The following is a 25,937-nucleotide window of genomic DNA, read 5'->3' on the forward strand; positions in this document are numbered from 1 at the left end:
AGTAGGTATAGATAGTAATCCGATATATCTATTTTATCTTCACATGATGTTTCAATTGCCATTGCTAGGATATTGATATTGATACAATGCCTGCTTGGTAGTTCGCGCCAGAATAAACTAGACTAGATAAAGAGCAAGAAACACATAACTTGTAGGAAACGCGAGAGAGAAATGATAAAAACCAGTCATAGTGTTTCGAAATGGTTTGTTTAGATACACAGCGTGGGAAGATATACATATTTGACTCGGATTCAGTTGGTTGGGTCTTTTTTCTCTTTTCCTTACTTCTTCTTATATTGATTCAGACATGTAAATTTAATACAGAAAGGGGGGAATAGATGGATATATCCGGATTTCCAAATTCACTCCACCGTCGTTGGTGGATCACCAGCTGCGGTGGAAGGGTTCAGCCCCGGGGCTTGCAATGCCTCGGGCAGCTTCAATGGCGCCGTGGGTATAGACTCTAACTTATCGAGCTTTTCGCCGCGAAGAACCTTCTCCATCTCTTCCTTGGTCAACGTCTCGTACTCCATCAGCGCTTTGGTGAGCGTCTCCAGCTCGCTGCGCCTCTCGGTCAAGATCTTTGTGGCGCGGGCGCGGCCTTCTTCCACCAGACGACGCACTTCAGCTTCGATTTCTTGCTTGGTCTCAGACGAAAGACTGTTGTAGTTCGTAGAGAGATCAACGTTTCCGAGTTTCTTGGAATAACCAAACCGGGTCACTAGGGTGAAAGCGGTTTCTGTAGCTTGTTGAAGATCCTATGAGAAATGATTAGCAAATTTGTAGTCAACCAGAGACAGCCGATAGACTTACCGCTGAGATACCGCTGGTCACCTTGTCAGGGCCGAAGATCAGCTCTTCCGCAGCCTTACCACCCATCGATACATCGATATCAGACAGGTATTCCGTGTAGTTTCTCGAAACCATGTCCATCTCGGGAAGGAAGTGCGTCACACCTAATGCCATTCCTCGCGGAACGATCGTAATCTTGTATAGAGGAGTGGAGGATGGCGAGAAGTAGGCGACAAGAGCATGGCCAGCCTCGTGGTACGCAGTCAGGAGCTTGTCCTTGTCCTGGATGATACGGCTGCGTGCTTCCGCACCCATAATGATCTTATCCTTGGCCCAGTCAAAGTCCTTAGGACCAACCTTGCTTTGTCTATTGCGGCTGGCATGGACAGCGGCCTGGTTCACCAAGTTCTCCAGGTCTGCACCGGAGAATCCAGGAGTACCACGGGCGATAACGGCAACATCCACATCTGTACCGACTTGGACGTTCTTCATGTGGTGCTTCAAGATATCCATACGGCCGCGCACATCCGGAAGACCGACAACAACTCTGCGGTCGAAACGACCTGGGCGAGTCAGAGCCTTGTCGAGCAACTGCGGGTAGTTGGTAGCAGCAATAATGATAACACCGCTGGTCTGGGAGAAACCATCGAGCTCAGTCAGAAGCTGGTTAAGCGTCTGTTTCACGTAGGCAGCGTCACGCTCGTTTCTCTTGGCACCTATGGCATCCAGTTCGTCGATGAAGATGATAGCCGGTGCCTTGGAACGAGCCTGGGCGAAAAGGTCACGGACACGCTTAGCTCCAACACCCACATAGACTTCATCGAATTCGGATCCAGACATGTAGAAGAAGGGCACACCAGCCTCTCCAGCGACAGCACGAGCCAGCAGGGTCTTTCCGGTACCCGGAGGTCCAACCAGAAGTACACCCTTGGGGAGCTTGCCACCGAGAGTTGAGAATCGCTCCGGGTTCAGAAGGAACTCGACCAGCTCTTGGAGTTCATCCTTGGCCTCGTCGCATCCGTGCACATCGCTGAAACGGACTTTTTGCTGCTGAGGTTGCGCTTCGTTATTCTGCGGACCGCGGACGTTCTTCAGAACACCTGTTGTTTCGATAAGGATGGTAACCAGAACGAGGGACATGTACGTAAAGAAGCCAAAATAGAGAAGGAACTTGATCCATCGAAACACAGCGCTGCCTAGTGACTCTTCGACCACGACGTACAGAGGAGCGTCCTTGGCGCCGGTGCCTGTCTGCTTCGTGGCCATTCCGATCTGGCCGCCATAGTTCCGCGCCGCAACCGCTTGACCGATGGCCTGCAACTGTTCCGGAGGGATGTTTTGATTCTGCCCTGGAGCCTGCGCAACGGGGAAGGCCGCATCGGCACCACCCACACGCTGCAGTGCTTTCAGGTACAGTGCCTCAGTAGCTGCATTGCCGGCGAAACGTCCGCTCCGTACACGCTCCACGATGATAGCAGGCATATTGGCGCGCAGGAGCGCTTGGTAGAACGCGTTCTGGGCGTTGGCGCTACTGGGGTTGTTATTCGCTGTTTTCTCCTTCTGTGCCAACATGTTGGTCGATAGCCCGCCAAAAAAACTCCGTTGCTGTTCAACTTGGGGGAGACCCTTTACTCGAGGCACTGGTCGAAGGCGACTGAGGCCAAAGCCAGACATGCTAGAATACTGACGAGAAGCTTGTGACATGCCTGGACGTATCCGCGGGAGCGACTGGGAAGCCCATGTTGTCGAAGTCCGTCCTAGAACTTAACAAACGTCAGTACGAGCTCTAACGCACCATCACAAGCAAGTGCAGGAGTCTAGACAAAGCCAACTAACCTTGTGATGGCACACCAGAGGTCATGCCAGCTCTCAGCGTGTTCAGGGACACTGTACCCAGACATTCAGGTAGCGATAAATGTTGAGATGCCTAATCTCATCAGCATTGCATGCACATGAGGTTATAACTGGCATTGGACATACCTTTGCATTTCCTGCTTTGGTGGCAATACCGCGCTGAGCAGTGTTCGGCCTGGAGGTGACTCTAGAACCGGAGATAGAGCGGTCAACATGTCTCCGGGGCGCGGAGAGGACGTTCGATATAGAAGGCCAGAGATCTGAAGATACAGCCGTGATGTTCTATTCACAATCAAACAGTTAGCGATGGTGCATCAACACGAGACAAGCAACCCAGACATACCGGCATGCTAGCTGCAACCTGAAAGGCCATGGTGGTCCGAGGTTCCGGCGGCGCTCGGCCGCAGCAAGAAAAGAGAGGCTATTCAGATGGTAGGAAGAGGGCGCGAACCCTGATAGAGAGATAGGATTAATATTGAAGAAGGACGAGAGCCATCGCTCAGGACGATGTCGGTATGAAGGTGAGAAGCAGGCGTGGAGCGCGCTATGATGTCTGGTCTCTCCAGTGCTTTGGTCACTCCGATGCGGCGAATTTCACTGGTCTTGCCACTGCGGGCGCTGTACGTCGCCGTAGTCTGCTTAGTCACCGGTCTTGATGCTTGGGGTCAGGTGACTGGGCCTTTCAGGACTACCTACTGGGATATCTATTTCAGCATACAACAAACCGAGTGGGCAGTGGCTGATTCCAAGAACATATGAACCATTCACATGGCGAAGCTTAACCGAGGGTGACCCGAAGCTCCAGATCAACCTTTGTTGCACTGGTTGTCGCGGTCTTGGCGTTGTTCTACTTTCTACTCCATACTCCATGAAAGGGCTGATCGAAAATAGAGCAACCCATCCTCAGAATCAAATGCAAGAACGTGCCAGAAAAGAAACAAAGACGAAGACGTCGTTCAAAGGCACCTAATCCATGCTATTTGCAGATCCCAGAGGCTTTTATCGAACAGGAGTCTGGCCAGGGTCCTCTTAGCGGCTAATTACCGGCTGATACTGCCAGCCAGAATGAGTATGCCAACGAAGTCGATCTTCCTGATGGGGGCTCCTTTGCCAGAGAACCTGGTATGGGATGAGGAAGGACTCCTGAATGCCCCGATACCCCCGTTCAGCGGAGAGAATATCAGTGACGGGGAGACGCACGCAGCCTCTGCTACTCACTCAGTCAGGTGGAGGGTTTTGCAGGGTTCCAGAAGGGCCTCAGAAACAGCTGCAGATCCTTTGCGGGGAAGTGAAGAAGCTCTCTTTTTGACCCCTCGAGATCTCAATGTCGTTTCCGTGGAGGATCCTGCGTTTGGAGGCTGCGGAGGAACAAGCTCTGCAGACGATCCCGACGTCCTCTCGAAATTCTATAATCATTCGTTCACAATCTACGAGACTTCTGCAGCAGCTCTCCCGGCTGAATCTACGGACTGGGAGTCCAGTGGTGACAGTGTCCAGACAAGCAGTACTGGCATCACCCACGCTGGCCAGGGAGGCCCTTTGGTAGGATCTTTCCCTCCCATACGGGGAACAATCAGCGATCTGAAAGACATTCCGAACGCGGCCTATCTGCATTCGATTGTTCCCCAGACCATGACTGTCAATCTCGTGGTGGGCGTGATCGCCGTGTACCCGCGCCGCCGTGTCTTAACCCGGTGGCAACGGGAACTGGATATTGTCGAGCTGATTGTGGGGGATAACACCAAGGCGGGGTTTGGCGTGACCATCTGGCTTCCTCCGGCAGAGCAGACAACTAAGGAGACCAATTCTGAGCGGGGGGCTGGCGGAGGCATCCGTGCGGATGCTCTTGGACAGGCCGTGGCAGGACTCCGCCCACGAGACATCGTGCTGCTCCGGACGGTAGGCTTAAGCTCGTTCCGGGAACGGGTCTACGGCCAGAGCCTCCGCCATGGTCTGACCCAGATCGACCTGCTATACCGCCAGCCTGTCGACTTGAACGATCCCCCGGGCATATACACCTCGCGGGCGATCGATGCGGCCAGCGCGGACGATCTGCGGACACAGAAAGTCCGCCGAGTCCGCGACTGGATCAGGAACTTTGTTGGCTCGGGGCCGGATGAGGCAGGCGGTGACCCTGGAATGTGCGGCGCCTCGAATCGGAGGCCTTTGCTCCCGCCAGACACGCAGTAGTAAATTCAAACAATCATGGGGAGAAACGAAACAAGAATAGTAACTACTAAATAATAGCATCCTCACTCAGCCACCGCAGGCAATGCAGGCAATGCACAGCACCACAAGAAACGGACAGCGCTGACTGGTGCCGTTCTAGACGTCGACGGCCGGCTACCCTGGATCGGGCTCGGAATGAGAGCTTCCCAGTCACCCGTACCGTGACCGTCGGGCCCCGTGACCCCCGATCATGATTGTGTCCCGGAGATGGTGATGGATGCTACATCGGCCGAGCCGTGGGATGAAGTTGGGTCGTTCAGTCGCAGACCATCGCATTGTGAGCACAATGATATTGAATCCTGTCAGGTGGTCCTGGTGGTGAGACCCAGTCGCTGGCTCCCGCAGGCAAAACGTGGGAGTGGCCCTACAATGGAGTAGAGGAGTTATGGTCATTGGCAGCGACCGAATAATGGGCTGCTGGTCTAGGAAGATTTCAGGATAGAGAGCGGGGGGGATAATGAGGGCTCATTCCAATGATTCCAGACTCAGACTCAGGGGCCCATGAATTAATCGCCGTGAATCGCCATGAATAGACGAACACGGGAGGAAGCCAGTTAAACCAGTTAAAGCGGTTAAACCGTCTTGAGCGCAGGCCCGCTCCCCCCCTTTTGTGGCGTTAGCTGCGAACGTGCCCGGCGACTCGATGAGGGCGCAACAAACCAAACCTTGGGAAGGCCGCTCAAAATAAGAGAAGCCGCGCCAGCTGTTCTTTTCCCCTACTTCCTATCCTCGACCGGGCCGGACTTCTTATCTGTCCTTCATTGTCGCTCCCGATCAGTTAATTAATCGATCAATCAATCAATTGTATTGTCCTCGTCTGCACTCGACTCTCGCGTGTCCCGGTCTTTCTCTCGTTACTTCCCCGCCGCGACTCTTGCAGTAAACGACACGGTGCATCCACCGGAACCACATCGTCAACAATACCTAATCACCAACTACACACGTCGCAATCATGAAGGGTAAGGATGCTCTGCACGTCACGTCCTCTGCAGCAGGCGACTAACCACTGATAAATAGCGCTCATTCTTGTCGGAGGGTTTGGTACCCGTCTGCGCCCTCTTGTAAGTCTCCCGCCGATCCTCGCCGCTGGCATTCGGGAATAACCCCCTCCTGCCGTCATCAATCAGCATGGAAGCTCATACAGCCGCTCCTCCTCTAGACCTTGACGCTCCCTAAGCCCCTGGTGGAGTTTGGCAACCGGCCCATGATCCTCCATCAGGTGGAGAGCCTGGCTGCTGCAGGTGTCACTGACATCGTGCTGGCCGTGAACTACCGCCCGGATGTGATGGTTTCGACGCTCAAGAAGGTATGTGGCCGAGGTATCGTAGAGACAGGTTCAATTGACTGACTTCTGGCGGCGGTTTTAAGTATGAGGAACAATACAACGTCAACATCGAGTTCTCCGTGGAGTCGGAACCCCTGGGAACGGCCGGTCCCCTGAAGCTGGCCGAGAAGATCCTGGGCAAGGACGACTCGCCATTCTTCGTTCTGAACTCCGATGTCATCTGTGAATACCCATTCCAGGAGCTGGCAGCCTTCCACAAGAGTCACGGTGATGAAGGTACCATCGTGGTGACCAAAGTGGAGGAGCCCTCCAAGTACGGTGTCGTCGTCCACAAGCCGAACCATCCCTCGCGCATCGACCGCTTCGTCGAGAAACCCGTCGAGTTCGTGGGAAACCGCATCAACGCCGGTATCTACATTCTCAACCCCAGCGTCTTGAAGCGCATTGATCTCCGTCCCACCTCCATCGAGCAGGAGACTTTCCCCGCCATCTGCAAGGACGGCCAGCTCCACTCTTTCGACCTGGAGGGTTTCTGGATGGATGTCGGGCAGCCTAAGGACTTCCTCAGCGGCACTTGCCTCTACCTGAGCTCGCTGGCGAAGCGCAACCCCCAGCTTCTTTGCCCGAGCACTGAGCCCTACGTCTTTGGCGGTAATGTCATGGTTGACCCGACCGCCAAGATTGGCAAGAACTGCCGTATTGGACCTAATGTGGTCATCGGTCCCAATGTCGTCGTGGGCGATGGTGTCCGCCTCCAGCGGTGCGTCCTGCTCGAGAACAGCAAGGTCAAGGACCACGCTTGGGTAAAGTCAACCATTGTCGGTTGGAACAGCTCTGTTGGCAGATGGGCCCGTCTGGAGAACGTGACTGTTCTCGGAGACGATGTCACCATTGGCGACGAAGTGTACGTGAATGGAGGCTCCATCCTGCCGCACAAGAGCATCAAGCAGAACATTGATGGTAAGTCCTCTTATACATACAGGTCAATACTGTCCGATCTGGTACTGATGTGTCGATAATAGTTCCTGCTATTATCATGTAATTGACGTTGCCATGCCGCCATTCTCCTCTTCTCTCGTCGCCTCTTCGCTACCTTTAAAAAAAACAACACACTTTTGCATGGAATGGAGTCCTTGTTGTGTGATTCATCTATGCTCTATTGGGGTCGAGGCGATTTCCTTTATACTCTCCAGGGCAAGACAGCGTCTGATCTGCTGATAGAATCGTTCGCTGTCATCGCATACTTTATCCTATTCCCCTTTTATTCTCTGTCGTGCTGTGAACTGCTCCACTTACGGGCCCTGGTGGTGGGAGTGGTGCTCACGGTTTCTGATCTATTCTTTTCGCATCTTTCGCACTTGTGATGGCCCTGAGATTCTTTAGTACCCCCTATTGCGCAGTTTGTCCTGGGATGATAGTGGAATTGGAGTATCATTGGCTCACTTCACTCTCATATGGCTGAAAAAAGGAGAGGGAACTATAGGCGTACAAGAGTCGTCTGTATGACACCCCCGCTAGCTTCCTCCCTATATGATATCGTTTGTCTCTCTTATGATACTTCCTGCTCTGTTTACACCCATAGGGACGAGGCTGTATCTGCGACAGAACCCAGATGCTTTTTCATTCTGATCTGGAAAACGGAAATAACACCTATGAAGCCGTCTCTTTATTCTTTTTCTTCTCTTCAAGATCGTTTGATAATTGCACACACATAAAATTATCTTTTTTCTTTTTTGAGAAAGCATAACCCTGTTCGTGCTTACAATGTCCAGCCTTATTGTCAGCACCGATCTTCGTTTTCTATGCGACGAAGCTCGCGAAGATGAAAGATTGAAGTGTGAGACTGGAGATTTGAGTGGCGCATTTGGCTTATACGAGTACTGACCGACTGCAACACTACGGTTCGCATTTTGTACGCGTTAACGATCTATGTTCTAATATCTATTTTTACTGCAATACCCTGACTGTCTCTTAGAGGCTCGTTTCGTAATATAATGACCGTCACTTCAACCTGCCAGAAGCGACCGGATAAATGTCATTGCGCACTTTCAGTTACTCAGGTCGATACAAGGTCCATATCTATATTAATATCTCAACTTCAGCTGCGATCCAGGATACGAAGGTTCTAGGAGAAGGCGTAGTTCTGCGTGGCGAATCCGAGTCAGACCATCTTTGACAGTGCGTTCCTACATCAAGTGATAGTAAAGTCACTATATTATTATTATCTATGCTAAGTATGTATATGAACAATGGTGCGATGGGTAATTTCGTTAGACAATTAGGGCAAGCAAAAAAGCAAAAAAGAAAACCATGGTCCCGACGAGGGTCGAACTCGCGACCTTGGCGTTATTAGCACCACGCTCTAACCGACTGAGCTACGGGACCTGATTGGTTGGTGGAGTCATCCGATCTGTGACTTATTAACAGAAACAGAAAAACCGTGTCTGCTATAATTTATATTATTATTACAGGCTGGCAGGATATAATAGTACACTATATTCTTAGGGGAGAACGTAAAAATGTTCTAGCAGTATTTATTTTGCCTATTATTAGACTGTAGTTATTTAAGCGGTAAAATATACTTATGCTTTTATATAAAAGGATAACTACTCTGAAAATAAGATACTATTAGTTTCTCTAGGTGTTACAGAAACATGCCGGCAGCGGAACTATCTCAAGCTGCCGAGGTGAGCTTAAGCATTGACCAAGTTGGTCCGACCACCCACTATCGAGCTTAGCAAAAGCTTGTCTTTCGCCAATTGTTCTGTTATTATATTCTTTTTATTGTTCCTTTATCTTCCAAGGTTCTTTTCCCCTCCTTGGTGGGCCCGCGTGCAACGTCATCGGAATCGTTCCGGCCGATACCTTAGTAATCGACATCGCATTGTTGTCCGGAGGAGGGGTAGAGCAGTAGTTATTTCTATCGTGGACGTCTCTTGGACCTCGAAGATCTTTATTTTGAAGTCAGCGAACTGCCAAGTTAACGTAGTGTGCACCCCTGAGCCGTTGGAGAAAGAGCATCTTGCTGACGGAACTGTCTTGACCTATCCAGTGGATATTAATATCTCCATAATAAATACACACAACAAGCGAAACAGGCTCGATAAACCTGATACATTAGCAGAAATGGCATCTCAAGTTTCATGGATTGGATTGGGGAACATGGGCAGGGTGAGTTTTACCCAATTGCTATTATTTTCTATCCTTGGCTTCATGCGTCAAATGGAACGGCCAAAGAATGCCTCCCAGATCACTTCACTACAAAAATACCCAGACAAAACTAACCAGTTCACAGGGGATGTGCAAAAACATCATTGAAAAAGGCTCCCTTAAGTCTCCTCTGATTGTCTACAACCGTACCGCTGCGCGTGCCCATTCTCTCGTCGAGTCCTTCCCCAAGGGCAAAGCTACTGTCGCTACCACCATTGCCGATGCCGTGAAGCCAGCGGATCTTATCTTCATCTGTGTCGGTGACGATGCCGCCTCTGACAATGTTATCAAGGAGGCTATAGAGTCCGGCGATGTCAAGGGGAAGCTCTTCGTCGACTGCTCGACCGTCCACCCAGACACGACCCGAAAGACCTCTCAGACTCTTACGGAGAAGGGAGCTTCCTTCGTCTCTTGCCCAGTCTTTGGTGCCCCGGCGTTCGCTGATGCCGGACAGCTCGTCAGTGTGTTGGCTGGAAAGAAGGAAGACGTGGACAAGGTCAAGCCTTTCACTACGGGCGTGACCAGTCGCACCATTATCGACCTGTCCGACCAGGAGATTGGAAGAGCGAGCATGCTCAAGGTCCTTGGAAACTCTTTCATTCTAAGCACCATCGAGACCCTCTCTGAGGGCCTGGTCCTGGCTGAGAAGTCTGGTCTTGGTACCGACACCTACCACCAGTGGCTGGAGCTCTTCTTCCCCGGAGCGTTCCCGAAATACTCGACCCGCATGACTTCTGGTGACTACTACCAGAGAGAATACCCACTGTTCGCGGTCGACTTGGCTCGGAAAGATCTGCGTCACGCGTTGAGCTTGGCCAGCTCTTCCGGCGTGCATCTGCCTAGTGCGGAGGTCGCGGATGGTCTTTTGAAGGAAGTCAAGGAGCATGATGGCGAGAAGGGCGATGTCGCAGGTATTTACGGTGCGCTTCGACAGCACTCTGGTTTGAAGTATGAGAATCAGTGAACGGGTTTTTCTTTTGGTTTTATAATGGATGCAGTGACATAAATCATCTGCTTTATATTTAAAAATAATGAGGACGATATGAAAGCACAGTACTAAACTCAGTCACTAGATGCGAATAATACACGCCTGTCCTTCTTATTATTATATACGATTGCTATTCCTGCTAAGCGCCTTATAAACCCATTTCTTTGCGATCATTTGAGGTGTTACTATTCAGTCCCATATGGTATTTTAGCGACTATCCAAAGAGATGACCGTCACGCTCGCTCTCGTTTAAGCCCTTTGCTAAGCTCCGCCCTACTTATATAAATCAGTCACCCAGTCACAAGATCGAGTGGTTTGTGGAGCAGAAAGAGTTGTTCTAATTACAAAGGTCGATAAAAGTATGTTTTTGACCAAGCGTATGTGCTTCCGAGGTCAGTCTTTACACATAGCTCTACTCCTCTTCCAAGGCTGTCCCGGGTATGTTGAACAGTCGCATCTAGGAGATCGCGATCAGATTGTTTTCTTTGCGCATAGATGATTTCGCGAGTTCTACGTAACACAAACAAGGATAACCATGCACGAGAGTAGATCCATGTTTGCAGAAACTGAAAGCCGACTTCAAATGTAATTTTTGACGGTGGTTCGATTGAAAAGTATGCCATTGCTTAAACCATATGTGACAGTGGCTTCTAAGTAGTTCGACAAGATTGAAACATTAGACCTCCGCCCAGAGGACGTAGTTACAATACAATAAGTTGTATTTCAAGAACGAGATGCTTTCTCTTTGAATGCGCTTGGAGTCAATAATGATCCGGGGGCCCCGCCCCTCAAAGTGGATAGACGCGACTACTACTCCGTATGGTACAGTAAGTGGCTTTTGTTCCTGAAAAGCTTTTTTATGCAAGACACTTGCTGGCTTTTTGCGCCTGCAGACGTGACAGTTGAAGTCCCATTGCCCGCCGACCGAGGGAGCTCCTAACATGATGATGCAAGGGATAACGCTGTTCCTGATTGTTGCCAATCTGGCCATCACTAGACGCTCGCAGAACTTTCGCCCCTTGAAACCATTGCTCTCTGGTGTTACTGAAAGCTACGAAGTATTGGTGGGATATATCCTGACCGAAATCTCGGCCTCGGCCGTCAGAGATATTACTTGACACTTTTAAGTGTTCTCGAACGCTCTGGTCCAGTACCAATAAGGTAGATGATCAACTCAGGGTGTCCGCGTCCCTGGTATCAATGAAAGGATTCGGTTCCGTCGTGTGTCCCGGTTAGTCTGTTCCTGATCCTATCTATCTACTGGGCTCACTGGGCTTCCAAGGTCACCAAAATTCAGTGGCACTCTTCCCCGAAAGAACAATGAAATTACCATGTCTCCTACTTCTTGACTTCTAATCTGAAATCTTCCCCAGAATCGCCAGGATCAGCATGACAGGTGACGTACGCCGAAAGCAAGCGTGTTCCGTGGCGCATCGATAGTCCAGCTGCGCGGGATGTGATATGGCCAGCGCCAACGAATCGAAGATGCGGGGGTTTCGCTGGTTTTCGGTGGAGCCGGAACATGCTTGGATCAATCACCCTAGCTTTCTTGATAACAGATGCGACGCTGCCCATCGGCCCCTTTAACGTCGTCTGCGAGGTGTCGTTTACGGAAATTGCAGGATGCATCGATCGTTCGGGAGCGCAGTCGTCCTTATCAAAAAGTGCATCCCGGGAAATAATGTATGTCCTAAGAAATTCCGTGCCCGGTGGCAAAGGACTACGAAAGGGAGAGAAAGAAACCCGTAGAAAAAACTGCAATAAGGCGGAAATAAGCTTTTTCTGGTCTGGTGAATCTTGAATTCTCGGCGCAAAACGGCTTGTTAGTGACAAACTGAAGGTTTTTTTTTTTCCTACAGACTTCATGGGATATTCTTAGCGCTGACACTGTGCAAGCAGTTTTATCCCGAGTAGCCTATAGGACAGACGCATGATCCACCTAGATACAGTTCCTGAGGATACGATTTGGCACGTCCCATGTATCTTCTGAGACATTTTTACCCGGACGAGGCATCCCACTTGGGCACAGAGGAAGGATGGCCTCTTATTACTTATCATGCCATATCCCGGGCGGCGCGAAAGGTTTTTTCTTTCGGCTGTTCCTGGATCCCATTGCTTGTTGCTTGTAAAATAATTTTTTTGCCGCTGTTTTACGCAGAATTCACTCGTTTTGATTCTTTATCGCTCCCATTTGCTTGGAGCTTACATTCGCTTAGCACTGATCAGCCCTGTGGGTTTCTGTCAGGACCACCTACTTGTGAGACGACCAATTGCTGGATTGTAAGTACTTAATACAGGTTCCGCTGCGGAGAGATCCGACATGGCGCTCTTCAAGTATATTTCACTCTTTCTCGTATGCGTTGTCGAGCTGTCGCGGGCCGCATCCAACGATGAATGGGCTCAACGATCTATCTACCAAGTCGTGGTAGACAGATTTGCGCGTTCTAGCGATTTCGACGCACCATGCAACATCACAAACTACTGTGGAGGCAACTGGGCCGGTCTGGTGGACAAGCTGGATTATATCCAGGGTATGGGCTTCACAGCGGTCCAAATCTCGCCCGTCAACAAGAACCTCAACCAGACGACCATCTACGGACAGGCATACCATGGCTACTGGCCACAGAACCTGTATGAGCTGAACGAGCATTTTGGCTCGGAATCCGACTTCAAGAACCTAGTTTCGGAGCTGCACAAGCGTGATATGTACATCTTGGTCGATGTCGTCGCCAATGAAATGGCCTACGATATCGGTAACACAACCATGAGCACGAGCTATCCGATCGACTACTCAGTATTCTACCCGTTTAACCAGGAGTCCGACTACATGCCATACTGCCCGATCACCAACTGGTTGAACGTGACGGAAGTGCAAGACTGCTGGCTAGGCTACGAGGGAGTCGCTACGCCGAGAATCAACACCCTGAACTCTTCGATCAACAGTCAGTTGAACAGTTGGATCAAGGAATTGGTGTCGAACTACTCTATCGATGGTATCCGTATCGACGGTGCCAAGCAGATCAACTACGACTTTCTCCAGCCTTTCCTGAAGAGTGCCAACGTGTATGGAATGGCCGAAGTCGACGATGATATTCCATCTTACGTCTGCAATTACCAGAAGTGGACTGGTGGGCTGGAGAACTATCCGCTTTACTTCACGATCATCAATGCTTTCACGGATGGAGACATGCCTGGTCTGGTGTCGATGATCAGCCAGATGAGATCCGCCTGCTCCGAGACTCAGTACCTGGCAACGTTTATCGAAAACCAGGACAACGAGCGATTCCCATCCTACGTGGATGATATCAATGTAAGCCCTGTTCATCTTCAGCGGTTGATATGATTTCAGAACCTAACAGCGCTCCAGCTCGCCAAGAATGCCATGGCATTCACCATCCTCGCCGATGGAATCCCCAAGATCTACTATGGCCAGGAACAGCACCTGCCGGGAAACTACTCTCCCTACAACCGACAGGAGCTGTGGTCAACCAATTACAACACCTCTGCTCCTCTCTACAACCTGACGGCCACGCTGAACAAGCTGCGCAACCACGCCATCAAAGTGAACAGCAACTACGTCACCAACGACAGCAGCCTCTTGTATACAGACAACTCTACCTACGCTGCTCGCAAGGGCGTCAACGGCGTGCAGATCGTCTCCGTCCTCTCCAACCAAGGCAGCAATGGAGGCGCATACGAGCTACAGGTCCCTGGAGCGGCCGACGAGGGTACCGAGCTGACTGAAGTCTTTGGATGCAGCACCGTCACTGCCGGCAAGAATGGCACCATCACCGTGAATATGGACAAGGGAGAGCCGAGAGTCTTCTTCCCGACCTTCAACATGAACGGTTCTGGCCTGTGCGGCACCGAGGACACCACCACCCCGACCGCGTCTGGTAGTTCCACGGGGACCTCCTCGTCGTCGAGTGTGTCTGCATCCAGCACGAAGAAGAACCTGGCAGAGCACCTGAGAGTCCCAGCATGGCTGCTGCTGGGCTCTATTGGTGTCTTCTCGGTCCTGATGTTGTAAAGCGCATCAGATAAAGCATCGAGAATGAACGGAAGAAACATACCCATACCTCGACTACCGGCCCCATTGGGATTATTTCCTAATCTCCAATGGCCTGGCTTAATTATTAACTGTTGATATGAATATGGAGGAAGGAACCGCTTGGTTCCTGTGGGAGGGGAAAGTTGCATACATTTTCACTTCATGTCAACTAATTTAACATCGGGAAATAATTTATCGACTCATAATATACGGGTTCTTATTCTATCTTATCCACATATACCAATGAACCTATCCATCAGCATACGAGAATTATGGATTTATTTTTGGCGATCGTTTCGAAATGCGTCTTATTCTATACACGGGCCGGCGGAGGCACTCCCTTTCTCGAACATCTCGTCTAGTAATATATTATCTATTGCCTACCTATAATCCCGGCCTCGGTAACAATATATGCCAAGAAATAGAATTAACTCCTCCGTAGCATCACAGCCTCCCCGCAATCTCCATTCCAGGCAACAGCAATTCGACATGCCGCTAAATATCAGATCAGACCAGACCAACCATCTACGCTGAATAAGAAAGCCCATAAATCGCACTGCCTTGATTCGGTCCGAGAGTATCGTCTGAGGCCGGGAGTGGATGTTCCGGCAGATCGATGGCGCGGGAGGTTCAATATCCGATAGATAGATTGACGGGAGAAACCAAGAAGTGACCCTGAGCCGCATTCAGATGGTTCGGGGCTTTCTGGGCTTTTGGGTGGTCCATTTCTTTTGAAAGATTTGCAGATCGGTCGTTTATTTGTAAATATGGCTGTCGTCGTCCGTCTTTTACCTAAAGCTCCTTGCTTTTTCTTTGTAGTGTCGCTGGAGAGAGCTCGGGAGGTTTGCTCTTCAATTTAGTCGAGATGGCCATCGCAATATTCAATACCCCGACGCTGGCGGTAGCATCTCCAATGACACTGATAGGCGTCACTGCAGTATGCCTCGTCGCTGCAATCCTCATTAATATCCTGAAGCAGCTGCTCTGGAAAGATCCTCATAAGCCTCCGGTGGTTTTCCACTGGTTTCCCATTCTGGGAAATACCATCTCCTACGGGATGGACCCATTCAAGTTTTTCTTTGATTGCAAAGAAAAGGTAAGCTGCTTGCCAATTGATCTTGAATGCTAGCTGATGAGGATTCTGGCTAGTACGGAGACGTATTCACCTTCATCTTGCTCGGAAAGCCAACGACGGTCTGTCTGGGTGCTAATGGAAACAACTTCGTCCTGAATGGCAAGCTCAGCGATCTCTCAGCGGAGGAGATCTATTCGCCTCTTACGACTCCCGTGTTTGGAAAGGACGTCGTGTTCGATTGTCCAAACTCGAAGCTGATGCAGCAGAAGAAGGTGAGTTCATACATTGTAAGACAACACTGTTGTGTATGTGTTATTATTGACGAACGAGAGCAGTTTGTCAAATTTGGTCTCACAACAGAAGCACTACGGTCTCATGTCAAGTTAATCAGCTTGGAGGTTGAGAATTTCATTTCGACCTCAGCTGAACTCCAAGGAGAAACTGGCACACTCAACGTTCCTCTGGCTATGGCTGAACTCACCCTGTATACGGCCGCTCGTTCGCTCCAAGGCAAGGAAATTCGATCCAAACTCGACTCGACATTCGCAGACCTCTTCCATGATCTGGATATGGGATTTGTGCCGATCAACTTCATGCTCCCCTGGGCACCTCTGCCGCATAACCGAGCGCGAGATCGAGCCCAGCGAAAGATGACTGAGGTCTACATGGAGATCATCCAAGAACGCCGCAGGAACGGACACAAAAAGGACTCTGAAGACATGATCTGGAATCTGATGTCGTGTGAATATAAAGACGGCACACCGCTGCCGGATAAAGAGATTGCTCATATGATGATTGCGCTATTGATGGGAGGACACCATTCATCATCATCCACCATCTCATTCATCCTGTTGAGAATCGCTTCGGAACCAGATATCCTTGAGGAACTGTACCGGGAGCAGCAGCAAGTCTTCGGGCCCGAACTCGGAGAACTGACGTACGAAGGACTGCTGGAATTGAAACTGCATCGTCACACAGTCCGAGAGACCTTGCGACTACACAATCCTATTCATTCAATTTTGCGCAAGGTCAAAAATCCGCTCATCCTTGACGGAACTTCCTATGTCATCCCTCCGTCCCACACTGTCCTCGCGACACCGGCCACTTCAGCCCGCGATCCGCAGTACTTCCCGAACCCGATGAAATGGGACCCTCACCGATGGGAGACGAGAAACGCACATGAAGACGAGGAAGAAGACCCAGAAGATCCAGTGAATGGTGCCTCGTGGAGTAAGGGTTCAGGAAGTCCGTACCTGCCGTTCGGAGCTGGGCGACACCGTTGCATCGGCGAACAGTTTGCGTACCTGCAGATGGGCGTTATTCTGGCAATTCTCGTGCGAAACTTCAAACTACGCAATATAGATGGCGTCAAGGGAGTTCCCAAGACAGACTTTTCGGTAAGATAAACACACCCTCGAGCCGTATCCAACATGCTCCCTTCCAAGGTACGCGCCAGCTAACAATTACTTCAGTCACTATTCTCTCGCCCATTGGCACCCGCAAAGATCGCCTGGGAGAAGCGAACAGGCGTAAAGGTATAAGTATAGGTAACTAGAGACAAAACAAAGATAGTCATCAACTCATAATGCATAATACTAGAGTCCAGCAACCCATCCTCCATAATTAATTAATCACCGTAGTCTAGTAGTAGTTAGTCCATGAATCAAAATACAATACAATCATGCATCAGCTTCATAATTCCCTCTCTCGAGGCAAAGGAACAACTGCTCGAATAGCTCAGTTGGTAGAGCGCTTGACTAGTACCAACCTAGTTCTATATATCAAGAGGTCTGGAGTTCGAATCTCCATTTGAGCATAGCAAGTTTCTTTTTTTGCCCTGGAATTATTTTTTGACGCCCTGTGGGAATGTGGGACGCATATCTTTTTTTATCCCTAGTTGCGGATCCCCACCCGCGGTAAAGGTATGTGTCACGTGAACATATAGATCTATGTATGGTATGGTCTTTTTTAGCGAAAGCGTTAAGTTAAGATGTGAGATTAGTAGTTGAGGGTTTACAGTAAGATGAATGGTTGTTCTTCAATAGTATTTAGATTTTTATTCTGCAGATTTTTTTTTTAGTTGCATATATAAAAATAGCCATGTACATACCAGAGACGAACTCAATGCGCGAATTGGCAAACTCGTTAAGTCTCGTCTCTTTATGAGAAAAGACTACCAGTATTATCAACAAATGCTTCAACATAGATATGCTGTATGCATTCCACTGGACGTTTATAAGTCCGTGATACTTTTCATCTTGCGTCGTGAAAATGCTTAATGTATACTCCCTCGTGAGACGGGAGTTATGAACATCTCTTATAAAACGCTGTTCTGTTAACTAAATCATGAATTTAGACCATATATCCGAAGATGCAATCTGGGTCTGACACGTAAACAGTGCGCTGGACAAACTCGAATGAGAAGACGCTTGTAGTTATCTGTCGTGCAGGCTAATCTGCGTTTTATGTTGTTGTTGTTTTTTTTGCGGTTAACGTATCCCTATATCGCCATTAGTTACCTACTGGATAAGTAGACGGGGTCTTATAATAGAATTGAGGATGAAGATCGCATATAAAGATGAAACTATAGATTTCAACCACAGTATATCCAAGGCTGGGTCTTTATATAAGCTCCGGTAATTGGTTGATATAGATATACTTCGGTTGTCTTTCAGTGTTTCTTTGTATCGCATGGATGAGTCCTGCTCTAGCTACTATTCCTATTTAGAAAAAAAAAAAAAAAAAAAAAAAAAAAAAAACGGGTGCGAAAGCAGATGAAAATGCGGGGAAAGACTAAGGTACATACATACTTAAAAGCGGGGAAGGCGAGTTTCGAATATCTACCGCGTCGCAGGCGTTGTAATTCATCTAAGTAGTGTTGTGTTTCTACTACAGTGTTTCTGGGAGAGACTTGACGTCGCCAGAAACAGCTATCGCGAGCTTCATAAAGCCCAGTATACCATAGAGCCGATTTACTTGAAATCCTGCGAATTTGTGCAGCACTGCTCAGGATCCTGGGATAGATTCTGCAGATAGGTATCGGAAGATACTTATTAGTGCGCCTAAGTTGTGAATGCGAATCACTGGTCCTCGAAGAGACATCGTACAGTAGGTACTACACCATTTACTGTTCCATGTGGACCCTGTCTACTTAATTGTCGTCCTTGTCAATGTTCACTCATATCCCTGGGAATCTTGGTTAGCGCAATGTCGATATCTCTGCGACGGATCATTTTTGTCTTTGGAAATTTCGTGTGGTGATTTAATATACCCGCTCGATTGCCATCTCGTCATCCTATCATCTCGCCGGTAGTTAGAATTCGGGGGCTAGTCCGATCCATTCCCGTCAGGTCTTCGTGAGAGTCAAATTTGAACCCTCGTTTGGGGATGGAGATAGTTCCTGTGGTGCTCAGGTCGATTCTGTCCTGCGAGACATGAGAAGCTCTTGCTGTGAGGGAAACGTCAAATCCTACGACAGCAGCCGAAAGGACGAATTCATTAAAATAAAAAAAGGCGATACAGAGCTGCAGCAGAGAAATTTGAGCAATATAACACGACCAGAAGGAAATGAAACGACAAGGAAACCACTTTCGAGCAGAGTGATGGGGCGCGCAATCTTATCGCATCTCCGCTGACAGAGAGACGACGGTGGTCCGGACAACCGCCCGAGTCGGCAACTGGATAGCGGCGGAATCGGCTACTTACCTTACTTAACGACACGCGACCACCACCACTGTCGTGCTTCTCTTCCCTTCAGCAGACATTTCGTGTCCCTTTCCCACAGAGACGCGCATCATGGGCATCCTAAGCAAATTCGTCAAGCTGACCACGGTCGGGAGCGTCGCCGGCGTCGGCGTCTACCTGGGTATGACGCGCAAAATCGAGGAGGTACCGCTATCGACGTCCGACTATCTCTTCAATTCGGTGCATTTCCGCACGTTCAATCCTCTCCAGAACCCGACAACACACGACCTGTTCGTTCGGAAAGTCCCGCTGTCTGAGATTGACCCCGCGCTGCTCGAAAATAAGGGGAAGCTGGTTGAGAGATTCTGCGCGGGCGTGTGGGGAGGCCTGGGTGAGTCGCTCGGAGGGAGCTCTTGCTTGCTGGTAACAATGACCAATTGGGACTGACGCGAAGCGCAAATGTGCTTCAATAGGATATGCCTTCCAGCGTGCATACCTCGCTCGCAAGTATCAAGGACCCCAGACGGCGAACCAGCTGTGGTCGCGACAGGAGTTGAAAACCGCCACATACGAGCCGGGCACCCAGATCACGGACCACTTCGAGGTGATCGAGAAGACTCCTGAGAGAATCGTCGTGCGATGCGGAGACTCGCCCTTGAAGCGCGACGTGCGGGAGTCGGACGGGTTGTTTGAGATGTCGGCCGTCGTCAAGCCGGAGGAGGGAGTTGCTGAGTTCGGACTGAAGAGCGTTTTCTATCAGGGTCTAGGCAAGGCAGAGAGCGAACCCATGCCACCGAACATCGCCTGGCTGCACAAGCTCTACACCAAGGTGCTATTAGAGACAGCCATCCATCTCACGACGCGGTAGACGGGGCTGGCCCCTCGGGGGAGGGACGTCGCTGTTGTAATCGTCGAGCAGGAGGAGGGTGCTAGGAATAGATCCACGATCTCTATCTGCTATCTAGATATTTCGAATGTATAACCTGTATGGTGGACAAAGACGCTCCGGGCGTGGCAGCATGTACAGAGGACACAGCTTCAGATCAGTGTTCAGAGACGGAACGATTGTTGCTACGAGTACAATGCATAGATCATCTCATAGGGACTGCTATCGCCATCATGACGCGCTGGTCAAGCCGCTCGTATGTCATTTCCGCTTCATCGCCGGTGGAAAGCGGCCAGGCCATCTTTTTACTTTGAAGCCAGTAGAAGTAGACCGCACCCCAAAGAGCCGCCGAGACAATCATAGCCGATAATCGAACTCTATGATCCTGGCCAAGGAAAAAGAAAATCCTCTCTTATCTCCTTCCTCGAGGGGCGGCAAAAAGAAAGTTCCAAGAACCAAAAGCCAAAACAAAAAAAGAAACACATGCTCAAATGGAGATTCGAACTCCAGACCTCTTGATATATAGAACTAGGTTGGTACTAGTCAAGCGCTCTACCAACTGAGCTATTCGAGCTGTGATTGGTTGTCAGGGCACATAATCGACTAATCTCACTTCTCAGTATATATAATCGCAAATTTAAAAAAAAAAAAATATCCCAAAAAGGTGAAGGGTTCGATCAATCAAGTTGGCATATCTATATTCATTTCTTGAATCTTAAATATTATGCAAAATGTGCAAGTGGATCAAGGATGGATGAAAAAAAAAATCAAAAAGATTGGACAGTTATGCTCAAATGGAGATTCGAACTCCAGACCTCTTGATAAGCGATTAGTCGCGAAACTAGCTAGTACTAGTCAAGCGCTCTACCAACTGAGCTATTCGAGCTATGTCCTGTAAGGTGCTTCAAATTTGTGCTTGATGTGGAAAACTTTGCGGTTCATGGTGGTTCCTTATGTTATGGCGCTTTGGACTATGCTCGTATACTGCACATTTATTGGATTTAGTATAGTGAATAGGGTGATTCTTTAGTTGGTGTAAATTAAAGTTAATTCTAGCTTGTGGGTGATTGTTTAGTAGTTTTATCCTTGTTGGTTACGGTGTAATAATCGGTCAGGATGTTTCATGCTCTTCCCGAGAAAATATATAATGTTGCATCTCCGTCCTGCTTCCATGATAACTTCGGAAATCCCAACCTTTCCCACTCCAACACCACCTGGAAGCCCGGCAGGGAGACACGCTTACACGAAAAGACACTCAGATACAGACCAGATGCCAAGGTGTCAGCGCTCACGGCATCTGCGGAGGCGAGCTGCGAACTGCTTCTACTACCCTATACAATCCAGGTAGAGCAAATAACGGGAAGCAACCTATATCAATCAATATAGGATCGAAGCAGACACGCTGGAAGCATGGAACCCTCAAGAGAGTGTTCCAGCTTAGCTCCTGGCAGCAGAAATCCAGGATAGAGTCTGTGGGCATAAATAGCAGATAGATTTCGGCACCCTCTAGTTCCCCAAGCAATCAAGTTTTGACTCTCTTAGATTCCCACACAAAGTGCGTCTATACGGTTAGTACACCGGATGGGTGCATCAGTCAGATTGATACTACTGTGCAAACTAACCGAATATACTGACGGCACCGGAAAGGCACACGACAGCAAGACTGGATTGCCAACTTCAAATACCCAAGAAAGGGGTAATACCTGTGCGTCGTCTATCGTTCACTAATCCTGTACATAAAATCCAGGGTCAGTTGACGCAGCTGTTCTCCGTTTCCCCGCAGAAAGCATGGGGTAGTTATTTTCTGACGACCCCCGCATTCCGCTGCCCCCAGACGTCGAGGACGCATCCAAGGGAACGGAATACGCGAATACGGGCCAGGAAAACGAATTCCACCTAGCATACAGACAGACAGATCAACAGAGATGGTCACTGTCTCCCAGGTGCATTTATTTGGGCGAATGACAAGACATTATTCTCAGATCTGCTGACGAGAGCGGTACTCATCCCAATTGATGTCCTGAGCCGTACGGAGCCAGTAGGTGCCGGGTCTCTGCATAGAGATAGATACACATCATATCTACTCTGGTCCCATGCAGAGTATCCTGGAGTCCAGGACAGACCCGTTTGGCAGCTAGCCATGGACACAGGAACGGATGGCTTACGGGTATAGTGGTCTGACTGACTGCTCATCAAAGGTGATTGTTCCTTTTCAGTCAACTTGCGGTCCGCAGGATTATGGATACGAGACCCCGCGTGGACGACGACCCCTGGAAGCTGTCTGCAATGTTCGGTTCGGGAGGGCTTATCCGGCCAGCTCCTGATCGGCCGCATAGCGTGCTGGTCCAGCCGATTGATCATAGTAGATAGTGGACCCATGCCACGCGAGCGTGAATCTAAGCCTGGCCGGGATGTCACATGTCTCAGGACGAGCTATTTTCGGGTGAGCCATATATCGAACTATTCGGGTTCTCCAGCGAACAGCTGATCACGAGGACACCGGTCCGCTCGAATTGTGATAGCTCCAGCTTCTGAGACGGTGTCTGCGCGGTCTAGCATCCATGGAATCCATGAACCGCGACTCGGAAACTAACCCCTGAAAGGAGGCGGAGGAAGTCCGATTCGAAAAGGAGTGGTAATTATTTCTGATGCTGTCCTGTCGCGTTGTGCGGAAGCGGGAAGCAGCCAGCTGCGGGGAGGAACGATGGGCGAGACCAAGTTGGAGAACGTGGAGACGGTCGGGCTAGCACGGGGGCCAATAAGAGCAGTGGACAGCTTTGCATAAGCAGAATGCGTGGTTGGTGCGATTGTCATGACTCTTGACCCTGCGTGGTTGGAGCGTGTGGAGAGAACCCGCCGTTCCCCGATCTGTTGGAGGGGAGGACAGGAACAAAGAATTATTCAGAGATCGATGTCCTACAGTGTCGAATAATAATAATAATGGTCGAAGAAATACGGTAGAAATTCCTGGCAGGTTGTCTTCTTCGACCATGTATTATTATTATCATGGATGTATCATGTACTCCCTGGTTGCAACTGCGATGTGAAACGCAGAATGTGCAGCGCACATGTAAGGGCCATGGCGTCACCTGCGGAGGGACTCGGAGGTGACTGCGCATCTCGAGCAGTTCTGGACCGAGGCTGGTTGGTAAGAGATGCAGCTGATGGGCATGGCGTAGCTAGATAAGTTAATTATTCATTAATTATTAGAGTGCGGTTCCCAGCGTAGCTTTTTTTTCTTTTGGATTTTGGATTTCGATTGTTTTGTCCCTCTCAGTGGTAGCTACCTAAAGTACTTCCCTAGCACAAAACGGAACCGCATTCCTGACTTCTCCCCCCCGCAACGCTCACGGATACGGATTGAATCATCGCACCTGCATAGTCTAATAATAATTCCTGACTCTTTGTGTGTTCTGATTGCTGCCGCCGGTGAACGCAACGAGTAACTCACCGACTCCAACCCGGGGAACTTGGCTTTGCAACCATGACTCCACCTCCGCCTCGACCCCAAGCTCAGTCCCTGCAGGCGATGCAGCAGTCCTCTTTATCTACACCCGCGCGCCAGTCCTCCCCGTCCTCCACACGCCCCTCCACAACTGCTCGAGATCGTCTATCCCAGGTCTCATCCCACATCATGGGTTCAACTAGTCCCTCCGTCTTCACGGCGGCCCTTGTGCCCAAGGCCCCAGAGGATCCTCTGTTCGGTTTGATGAGAGCGTATCGCCAGGACACGTCGGACAAGAAGGTCGACTTGGGCATCGGTGCCTACCGTGACAACAATGCGAAGCCATGGGTTCTTCCAGTCGTGAAGCAGGTATGTTGATATTTGCAACAGATATCGTCCCTTTCCTTTCCTTTCCTTTTCTTTCTTTCTTTCTTGGGAATCGTATCTGACGTAACGCAGGCGGATGCGATACTGCATCACGATCCCAACCTCAACCACGAATACCTTCCCATCACTGGTCTTCCTGAATACACATCTGCCGCCCAGAGACTGATCTTTGGAGCTGACAGTCCCGCTATCCGTGAGAAGCGTGTACGTGATTCAGAAGTGCCCGTTCCTAGCTCTACTCCATGCAGGTTGCGAGATGGTTATCCACTCATCCAGCTGCCCGCACCTGCAGCGTCAGTTATGCATCTGGCCATGTAACTGACAATAGTACTCTTGCTAGGTCACCACCGTGCAGACGATTTCTGGCACCGGTGCTGTGCACCTGGGCGGCCTCTTCTTGTCGAGATTCCACCCCATCCAGCCTGCTCCCACCGTCTACGTCTCCAATCCAACTTGGGCCAACCACAACCAGATCTTCTCCAACATCGGCCTGCCCGTGGCCACCTACCCGTACTTCTCCGCAAAGACCAAGGGTCTGGACCTCGATGGCATGATCTCGACGCTGCGCGAGGCCGCACCAGGCTCTATCGTCGTCCTCCACGCCTGCGCCCACAACCCGACCGGTGTCGACCCGACCCAGGAGCAGTGGAAACTGATTGCTGCTGTGATCCGTGAGAGACATCACTTCCCCTTCTTTGACACTGCCTACCAGGGCTTCGCTTCGGGTGACCTTGCGCGGGACGCATGGTCCATCCGCTACTTCACGGAGCTGGGCCTGGAACTCTGCGTCGCGCAGTCCTTTGCGAAGAACTTTGGTCTGTACGGAGAGCGCACAGGAGCTTTCCACTTCGTCTCTGGAGCCGGCCCTGATGCCGAAAACGCCAACCAGCACATCGCCAGCCAGCTGGCAATCCTCCAGCGCTCAGAGATCTCTAACCCGCCCGCCTACGGAGCCCGTATTGCCAGCGTTGTGCTCAACGACCCCAAGCTCTTCACCCAGTGGGAGGAGGACCTCCGCACAATGAGTGGTCGCATCATCGAGATGCGCAAGGGACTCCGTTCCCGCTTGGAGGCCAAGGGCACGCCTGGCACCTGGGACCACATCACCAGCCAGATCGGAATGTTCAGCTTTACGGGCCTGAACCCGAATCAGGTGCAGGTTCTGCGAGAGAAATGGCATATCTACATGGTAAGTTTTCTTTTGTCGTCGATCTTGTCGTACATGGCGCTACTGCACGATGCCTTGACCGCCCTGCCTTTTCCCTTTTCATGTTGGCGTCCCCACCCCCGGAGCTTTTCCCTTCTCTTCCGCACTTCGGATTCTCAGCGGCACGCCGCCAAGATTCCAGACCTTCGTCCTTCCAAGAACCCCCAACACATGCGATAGTTTCGACAGAATGGCTTTGCTGACGAACCCATTTAACAGACCAAGAATGGACGCATCTCAATGGCTGGACTCAACACCCACAACATCGACTACGTCGCTGAAGCGGTGGATAGTGTGGTGCGCAAGACGGCATAGAAGGTACACGGGTTGGGCAGAGAGTCGTGATTCTTTTGGGTGAACAGTTATTATTGCTTATGGGTTAATCGGAGTTCCACTGCTGCGCACGCATACGGTACGAGTCGTATCAGATCCGCTGCTCAAGAGCTGACAGCACTGATCCTCCGCCGATCTCTGGCTGTATTATGATTAAGCGGGCCGACCGCGCCCGAGGATAATTAGGATGGGGAAAGGTTATTGTTTCATCCGTTTTTAGATTCTAGAACCCTAGTCTCTCTGAGATTGGGTATTCCAGTTTATGACAATGGGTACCATGATGCCTCGTTAGACTCAATGAGTCAGTCTTTTATCTCTGCTTGGACCACTACATTGTCAAAGCAGTGTCAAAGCAGAGCTTTCCTCTTGTCTTTGTAAAAGGACGTAAATTGGGATATACGGGCACAAGGAAGTCTGTATCAACGGTAACAGCGCCTTTGAACACCTGACAAGCCACGTAACAAACACGACCTTGACTGCCAAAATCGCGACTGATATCCACTCCAGATCT

At 50.1% G+C, this 25,937-nt stretch overlaps 8 protein-coding genes and 4 non-coding genes across 12 annotated transcripts; 8 read left to right on the top strand and 4 right to left on the bottom strand.

The window, feature by feature from the left end:
- Positions 1-33: 33 nt before the first annotated feature.
- C8Q69DRAFT_434010 (intermembrane space AAA protease IAP-1) lies at positions 34-3,275 on the bottom strand. The gene is made up of 5 exons (XM_028628526.1): positions 2,990-3,275; positions 2,773-2,928; positions 2,629-2,719; positions 814-2,555; positions 34-758 (listed from the first exon to the last, which is right to left on the bottom strand). The coding sequence occupies exons 1-5, from the start codon at positions 3,017-3,019 to the stop codon at positions 363-365; spliced, it is 2,415 nt and encodes an 804-aa protein (XP_028484166.1). The 5' UTR covers positions 3,020-3,275; the 3' UTR covers positions 34-362.
- A 67-nt stretch (positions 3,276-3,342) lies between these two features.
- On the top strand, positions 3,343-4,931 carry C8Q69DRAFT_295945 (hypothetical protein). The gene has a single exon (XM_028627082.1). It carries the CDS (start codon positions 3,712-3,714, stop codon positions 4,834-4,836), a length of 1,125 nt encoding a protein of 374 aa, XP_028484167.1. The 5' UTR covers positions 3,343-3,711; the 3' UTR covers positions 4,837-4,931.
- A 617-nt stretch (positions 4,932-5,548) lies between these two features.
- C8Q69DRAFT_295908 (GDP-mannose pyrophosphorylase/mannose-1-phosphate guanylyltransferase) lies at positions 5,549-7,408 on the top strand. Its single transcript, XM_028627081.1, has 5 exons — positions 5,549-5,834; positions 5,893-5,936; positions 6,035-6,181; positions 6,244-7,120; positions 7,183-7,408. The coding sequence occupies exons 1-5, from the start codon at positions 5,828-5,830 to the stop codon at positions 7,200-7,202; spliced, it is 1,095 nt and encodes a 364-aa protein (XP_028484168.1). The 5' UTR covers positions 5,549-5,827; the 3' UTR covers positions 7,203-7,408.
- Positions 7,409-8,471: 1,063 nt separating this feature from the next.
- On the bottom strand, positions 8,472-8,545 carry C8Q69DRAFT_t92. Its single transcript has one exon. It is a non-coding gene; the product is annotated as a tRNA-Ile (tRNA).
- A 741-nt stretch (positions 8,546-9,286) lies between these two features.
- C8Q69DRAFT_445454 (hypothetical protein) lies at positions 9,287-10,334 on the top strand (the record flags this gene model as incomplete). Its single annotated transcript, XM_028629067.1, has 2 exons — positions 9,287-9,331; positions 9,456-10,334. 2 exons carry the CDS (start codon positions 9,287-9,289, stop codon positions 10,332-10,334), a joined length of 924 nt encoding a protein of 307 aa, XP_028484169.1.
- Positions 10,335-12,361: 2,027 nt separating this feature from the next.
- C8Q69DRAFT_296127 (glycoside hydrolase family 13 protein) lies at positions 12,362-14,589 on the top strand. The gene is made up of 2 exons (XM_028627085.1): positions 12,362-13,668; positions 13,726-14,589. Exons 1-2 carry the CDS (start codon positions 12,679-12,681, stop codon positions 14,386-14,388), a joined length of 1,653 nt encoding a protein of 550 aa, XP_028484170.1. The 5' UTR covers positions 12,362-12,678; the 3' UTR covers positions 14,389-14,589.
- A 596-nt stretch (positions 14,590-15,185) lies between these two features.
- Positions 15,186-17,164, top strand: C8Q69DRAFT_296032 (14-alpha sterol demethylase). Its single transcript, XM_028627084.1, has 4 exons — positions 15,186-15,505; positions 15,559-15,756; positions 15,820-16,881; positions 16,957-17,164. The coding sequence occupies exons 1-4, from the start codon at positions 15,275-15,277 to the stop codon at positions 17,023-17,025; spliced, it is 1,560 nt and encodes a 519-aa protein (XP_028484171.1). The 5' UTR covers positions 15,186-15,274; the 3' UTR covers positions 17,026-17,164.
- A 46-nt stretch (positions 17,165-17,210) lies between these two features.
- On the top strand, positions 17,211-17,300 carry C8Q69DRAFT_t83. The gene has a single exon. It is a non-coding gene; the product is annotated as a tRNA-Thr (tRNA).
- A 1,899-nt stretch (positions 17,301-19,199) lies between these two features.
- C8Q69DRAFT_296157 (hypothetical protein) lies at positions 19,200-20,148 on the top strand. Its single transcript, XM_028627087.1, has 2 exons — positions 19,200-19,559; positions 19,642-20,148. The coding sequence occupies exons 1-2, from the start codon at positions 19,280-19,282 to the stop codon at positions 20,034-20,036; spliced, it is 675 nt and encodes a 224-aa protein (XP_028484172.1). The 5' UTR covers positions 19,200-19,279; the 3' UTR covers positions 20,037-20,148.
- A 390-nt stretch (positions 20,149-20,538) lies between these two features.
- C8Q69DRAFT_t91 lies at positions 20,539-20,628 on the bottom strand. The gene has a single exon. It is a non-coding gene; the product is annotated as a tRNA-Thr (tRNA).
- A 213-nt stretch (positions 20,629-20,841) lies between these two features.
- C8Q69DRAFT_t90 lies at positions 20,842-20,940 on the bottom strand. Its single transcript has one exon. It is a non-coding gene; the product is annotated as a tRNA-Thr (tRNA).
- A 2,308-nt stretch (positions 20,941-23,248) lies between these two features.
- C8Q69DRAFT_296184 (putative aspartate transaminase) lies at positions 23,249-25,585 on the top strand. Its single transcript, XM_028627089.1, has 4 exons — positions 23,249-23,868; positions 23,959-24,090; positions 24,227-25,075; positions 25,313-25,585. The coding sequence occupies exons 1-4, from the start codon at positions 23,539-23,541 to the stop codon at positions 25,406-25,408; spliced, it is 1,407 nt and encodes a 468-aa protein (XP_028484173.1). The 5' UTR covers positions 23,249-23,538; the 3' UTR covers positions 25,409-25,585.
- Positions 25,586-25,937: the final 352 nt, after the last annotated feature.

Source organism: Paecilomyces variotii (assembly GCF_004022145.1).
Source record: "Paecilomyces variotii strain CBS 101075 chromosome Unknown C8Q69scaffold_7, whole genome shotgun sequence".
Classification (NCBI taxonomy): Eukaryota; Fungi; Ascomycota; class Eurotiomycetes; order Eurotiales; family Thermoascaceae; genus Paecilomyces; species Paecilomyces variotii.

Bases quoted from the DNA above. Each gene is read 5' to 3' on its own strand.
- C8Q69DRAFT_434010 (XM_028628526.1), bottom strand. From the start codon at position 3,019: ATGGCCTTTCAGGTTGCAGCTAGCATGCCG. The intron at 2,929-2,989 runs GTATGTCTGGGT...GATTGTGAATAG, and splicing joins AGGTTGCAGCTAGCATGCCG to AACATCACGGCTGTATCTTC. The intron at 2,720-2,772 runs GTATGTCCAATG...TGATGAGATTAG, and splicing joins CCAAAGCAGGAAATGCAAAG to GCATCTCAACATTTATCGCT.
- C8Q69DRAFT_295945 (XM_028627082.1), top strand. From the start codon at position 3,712: ATGAGTATGCCAACGAAGTCGATCTTCCTGATGGGGGCTCCTTTGCCA.
- C8Q69DRAFT_295908 (XM_028627081.1), top strand. The intron at 5,937-6,034 runs GTAAGTCTCCCG...CTCCTCCTCTAG, and splicing joins GTACCCGTCTGCGCCCTCTT to ACCTTGACGCTCCCTAAGCC. The intron at 6,182-6,243 runs GTATGTGGCCGA...GGCGGTTTTAAG, and splicing joins TGGTTTCGACGCTCAAGAAG to TATGAGGAACAATACAACGT.
- C8Q69DRAFT_296127 (XM_028627085.1), top strand. From the start codon at position 12,679: ATGGCGCTCTTCAAGTATATTTCACTCTTTCTCGTATGCGTTGTCGAG. The intron at 13,669-13,725 runs GTAAGCCCTGTT...ACAGCGCTCCAG, and splicing joins CCTACGTGGATGATATCAAT to CTCGCCAAGAATGCCATGGC.
- C8Q69DRAFT_296032 (XM_028627084.1), top strand. From the start codon at position 15,275: ATGGCCATCGCAATATTCAATACCCCGACGCTGGCGGTAGCATCTCCA. The intron at 15,757-15,819 runs GTGAGTTCATAC...GAACGAGAGCAG, and splicing joins AGCTGATGCAGCAGAAGAAG to TTTGTCAAATTTGGTCTCAC. The intron at 16,882-16,956 runs GTAAGATAAACA...CAATTACTTCAG, and splicing joins TTCCCAAGACAGACTTTTCG to TCACTATTCTCTCGCCCATT.
- C8Q69DRAFT_296157 (XM_028627087.1), top strand. From the start codon at position 19,280: ATGGGCATCCTAAGCAAATTCGTCAAGCTGACCACGGTCGGGAGCGTC. The intron at 19,560-19,641 runs GTGAGTCGCTCG...GTGCTTCAATAG, and splicing joins GGGCGTGTGGGGAGGCCTGG to GATATGCCTTCCAGCGTGCA.
- C8Q69DRAFT_296184 (XM_028627089.1), top strand. From the start codon at position 23,539: ATGACTCCACCTCCGCCTCGACCCCAAGCTCAGTCCCTGCAGGCGATG. The intron at 23,869-23,958 runs GTATGTTGATAT...GACGTAACGCAG, and splicing joins TTCTTCCAGTCGTGAAGCAG to GCGGATGCGATACTGCATCA. The intron at 24,091-24,226 runs GTACGTGATTCA...TACTCTTGCTAG, and splicing joins CCGCTATCCGTGAGAAGCGT to GTCACCACCGTGCAGACGAT.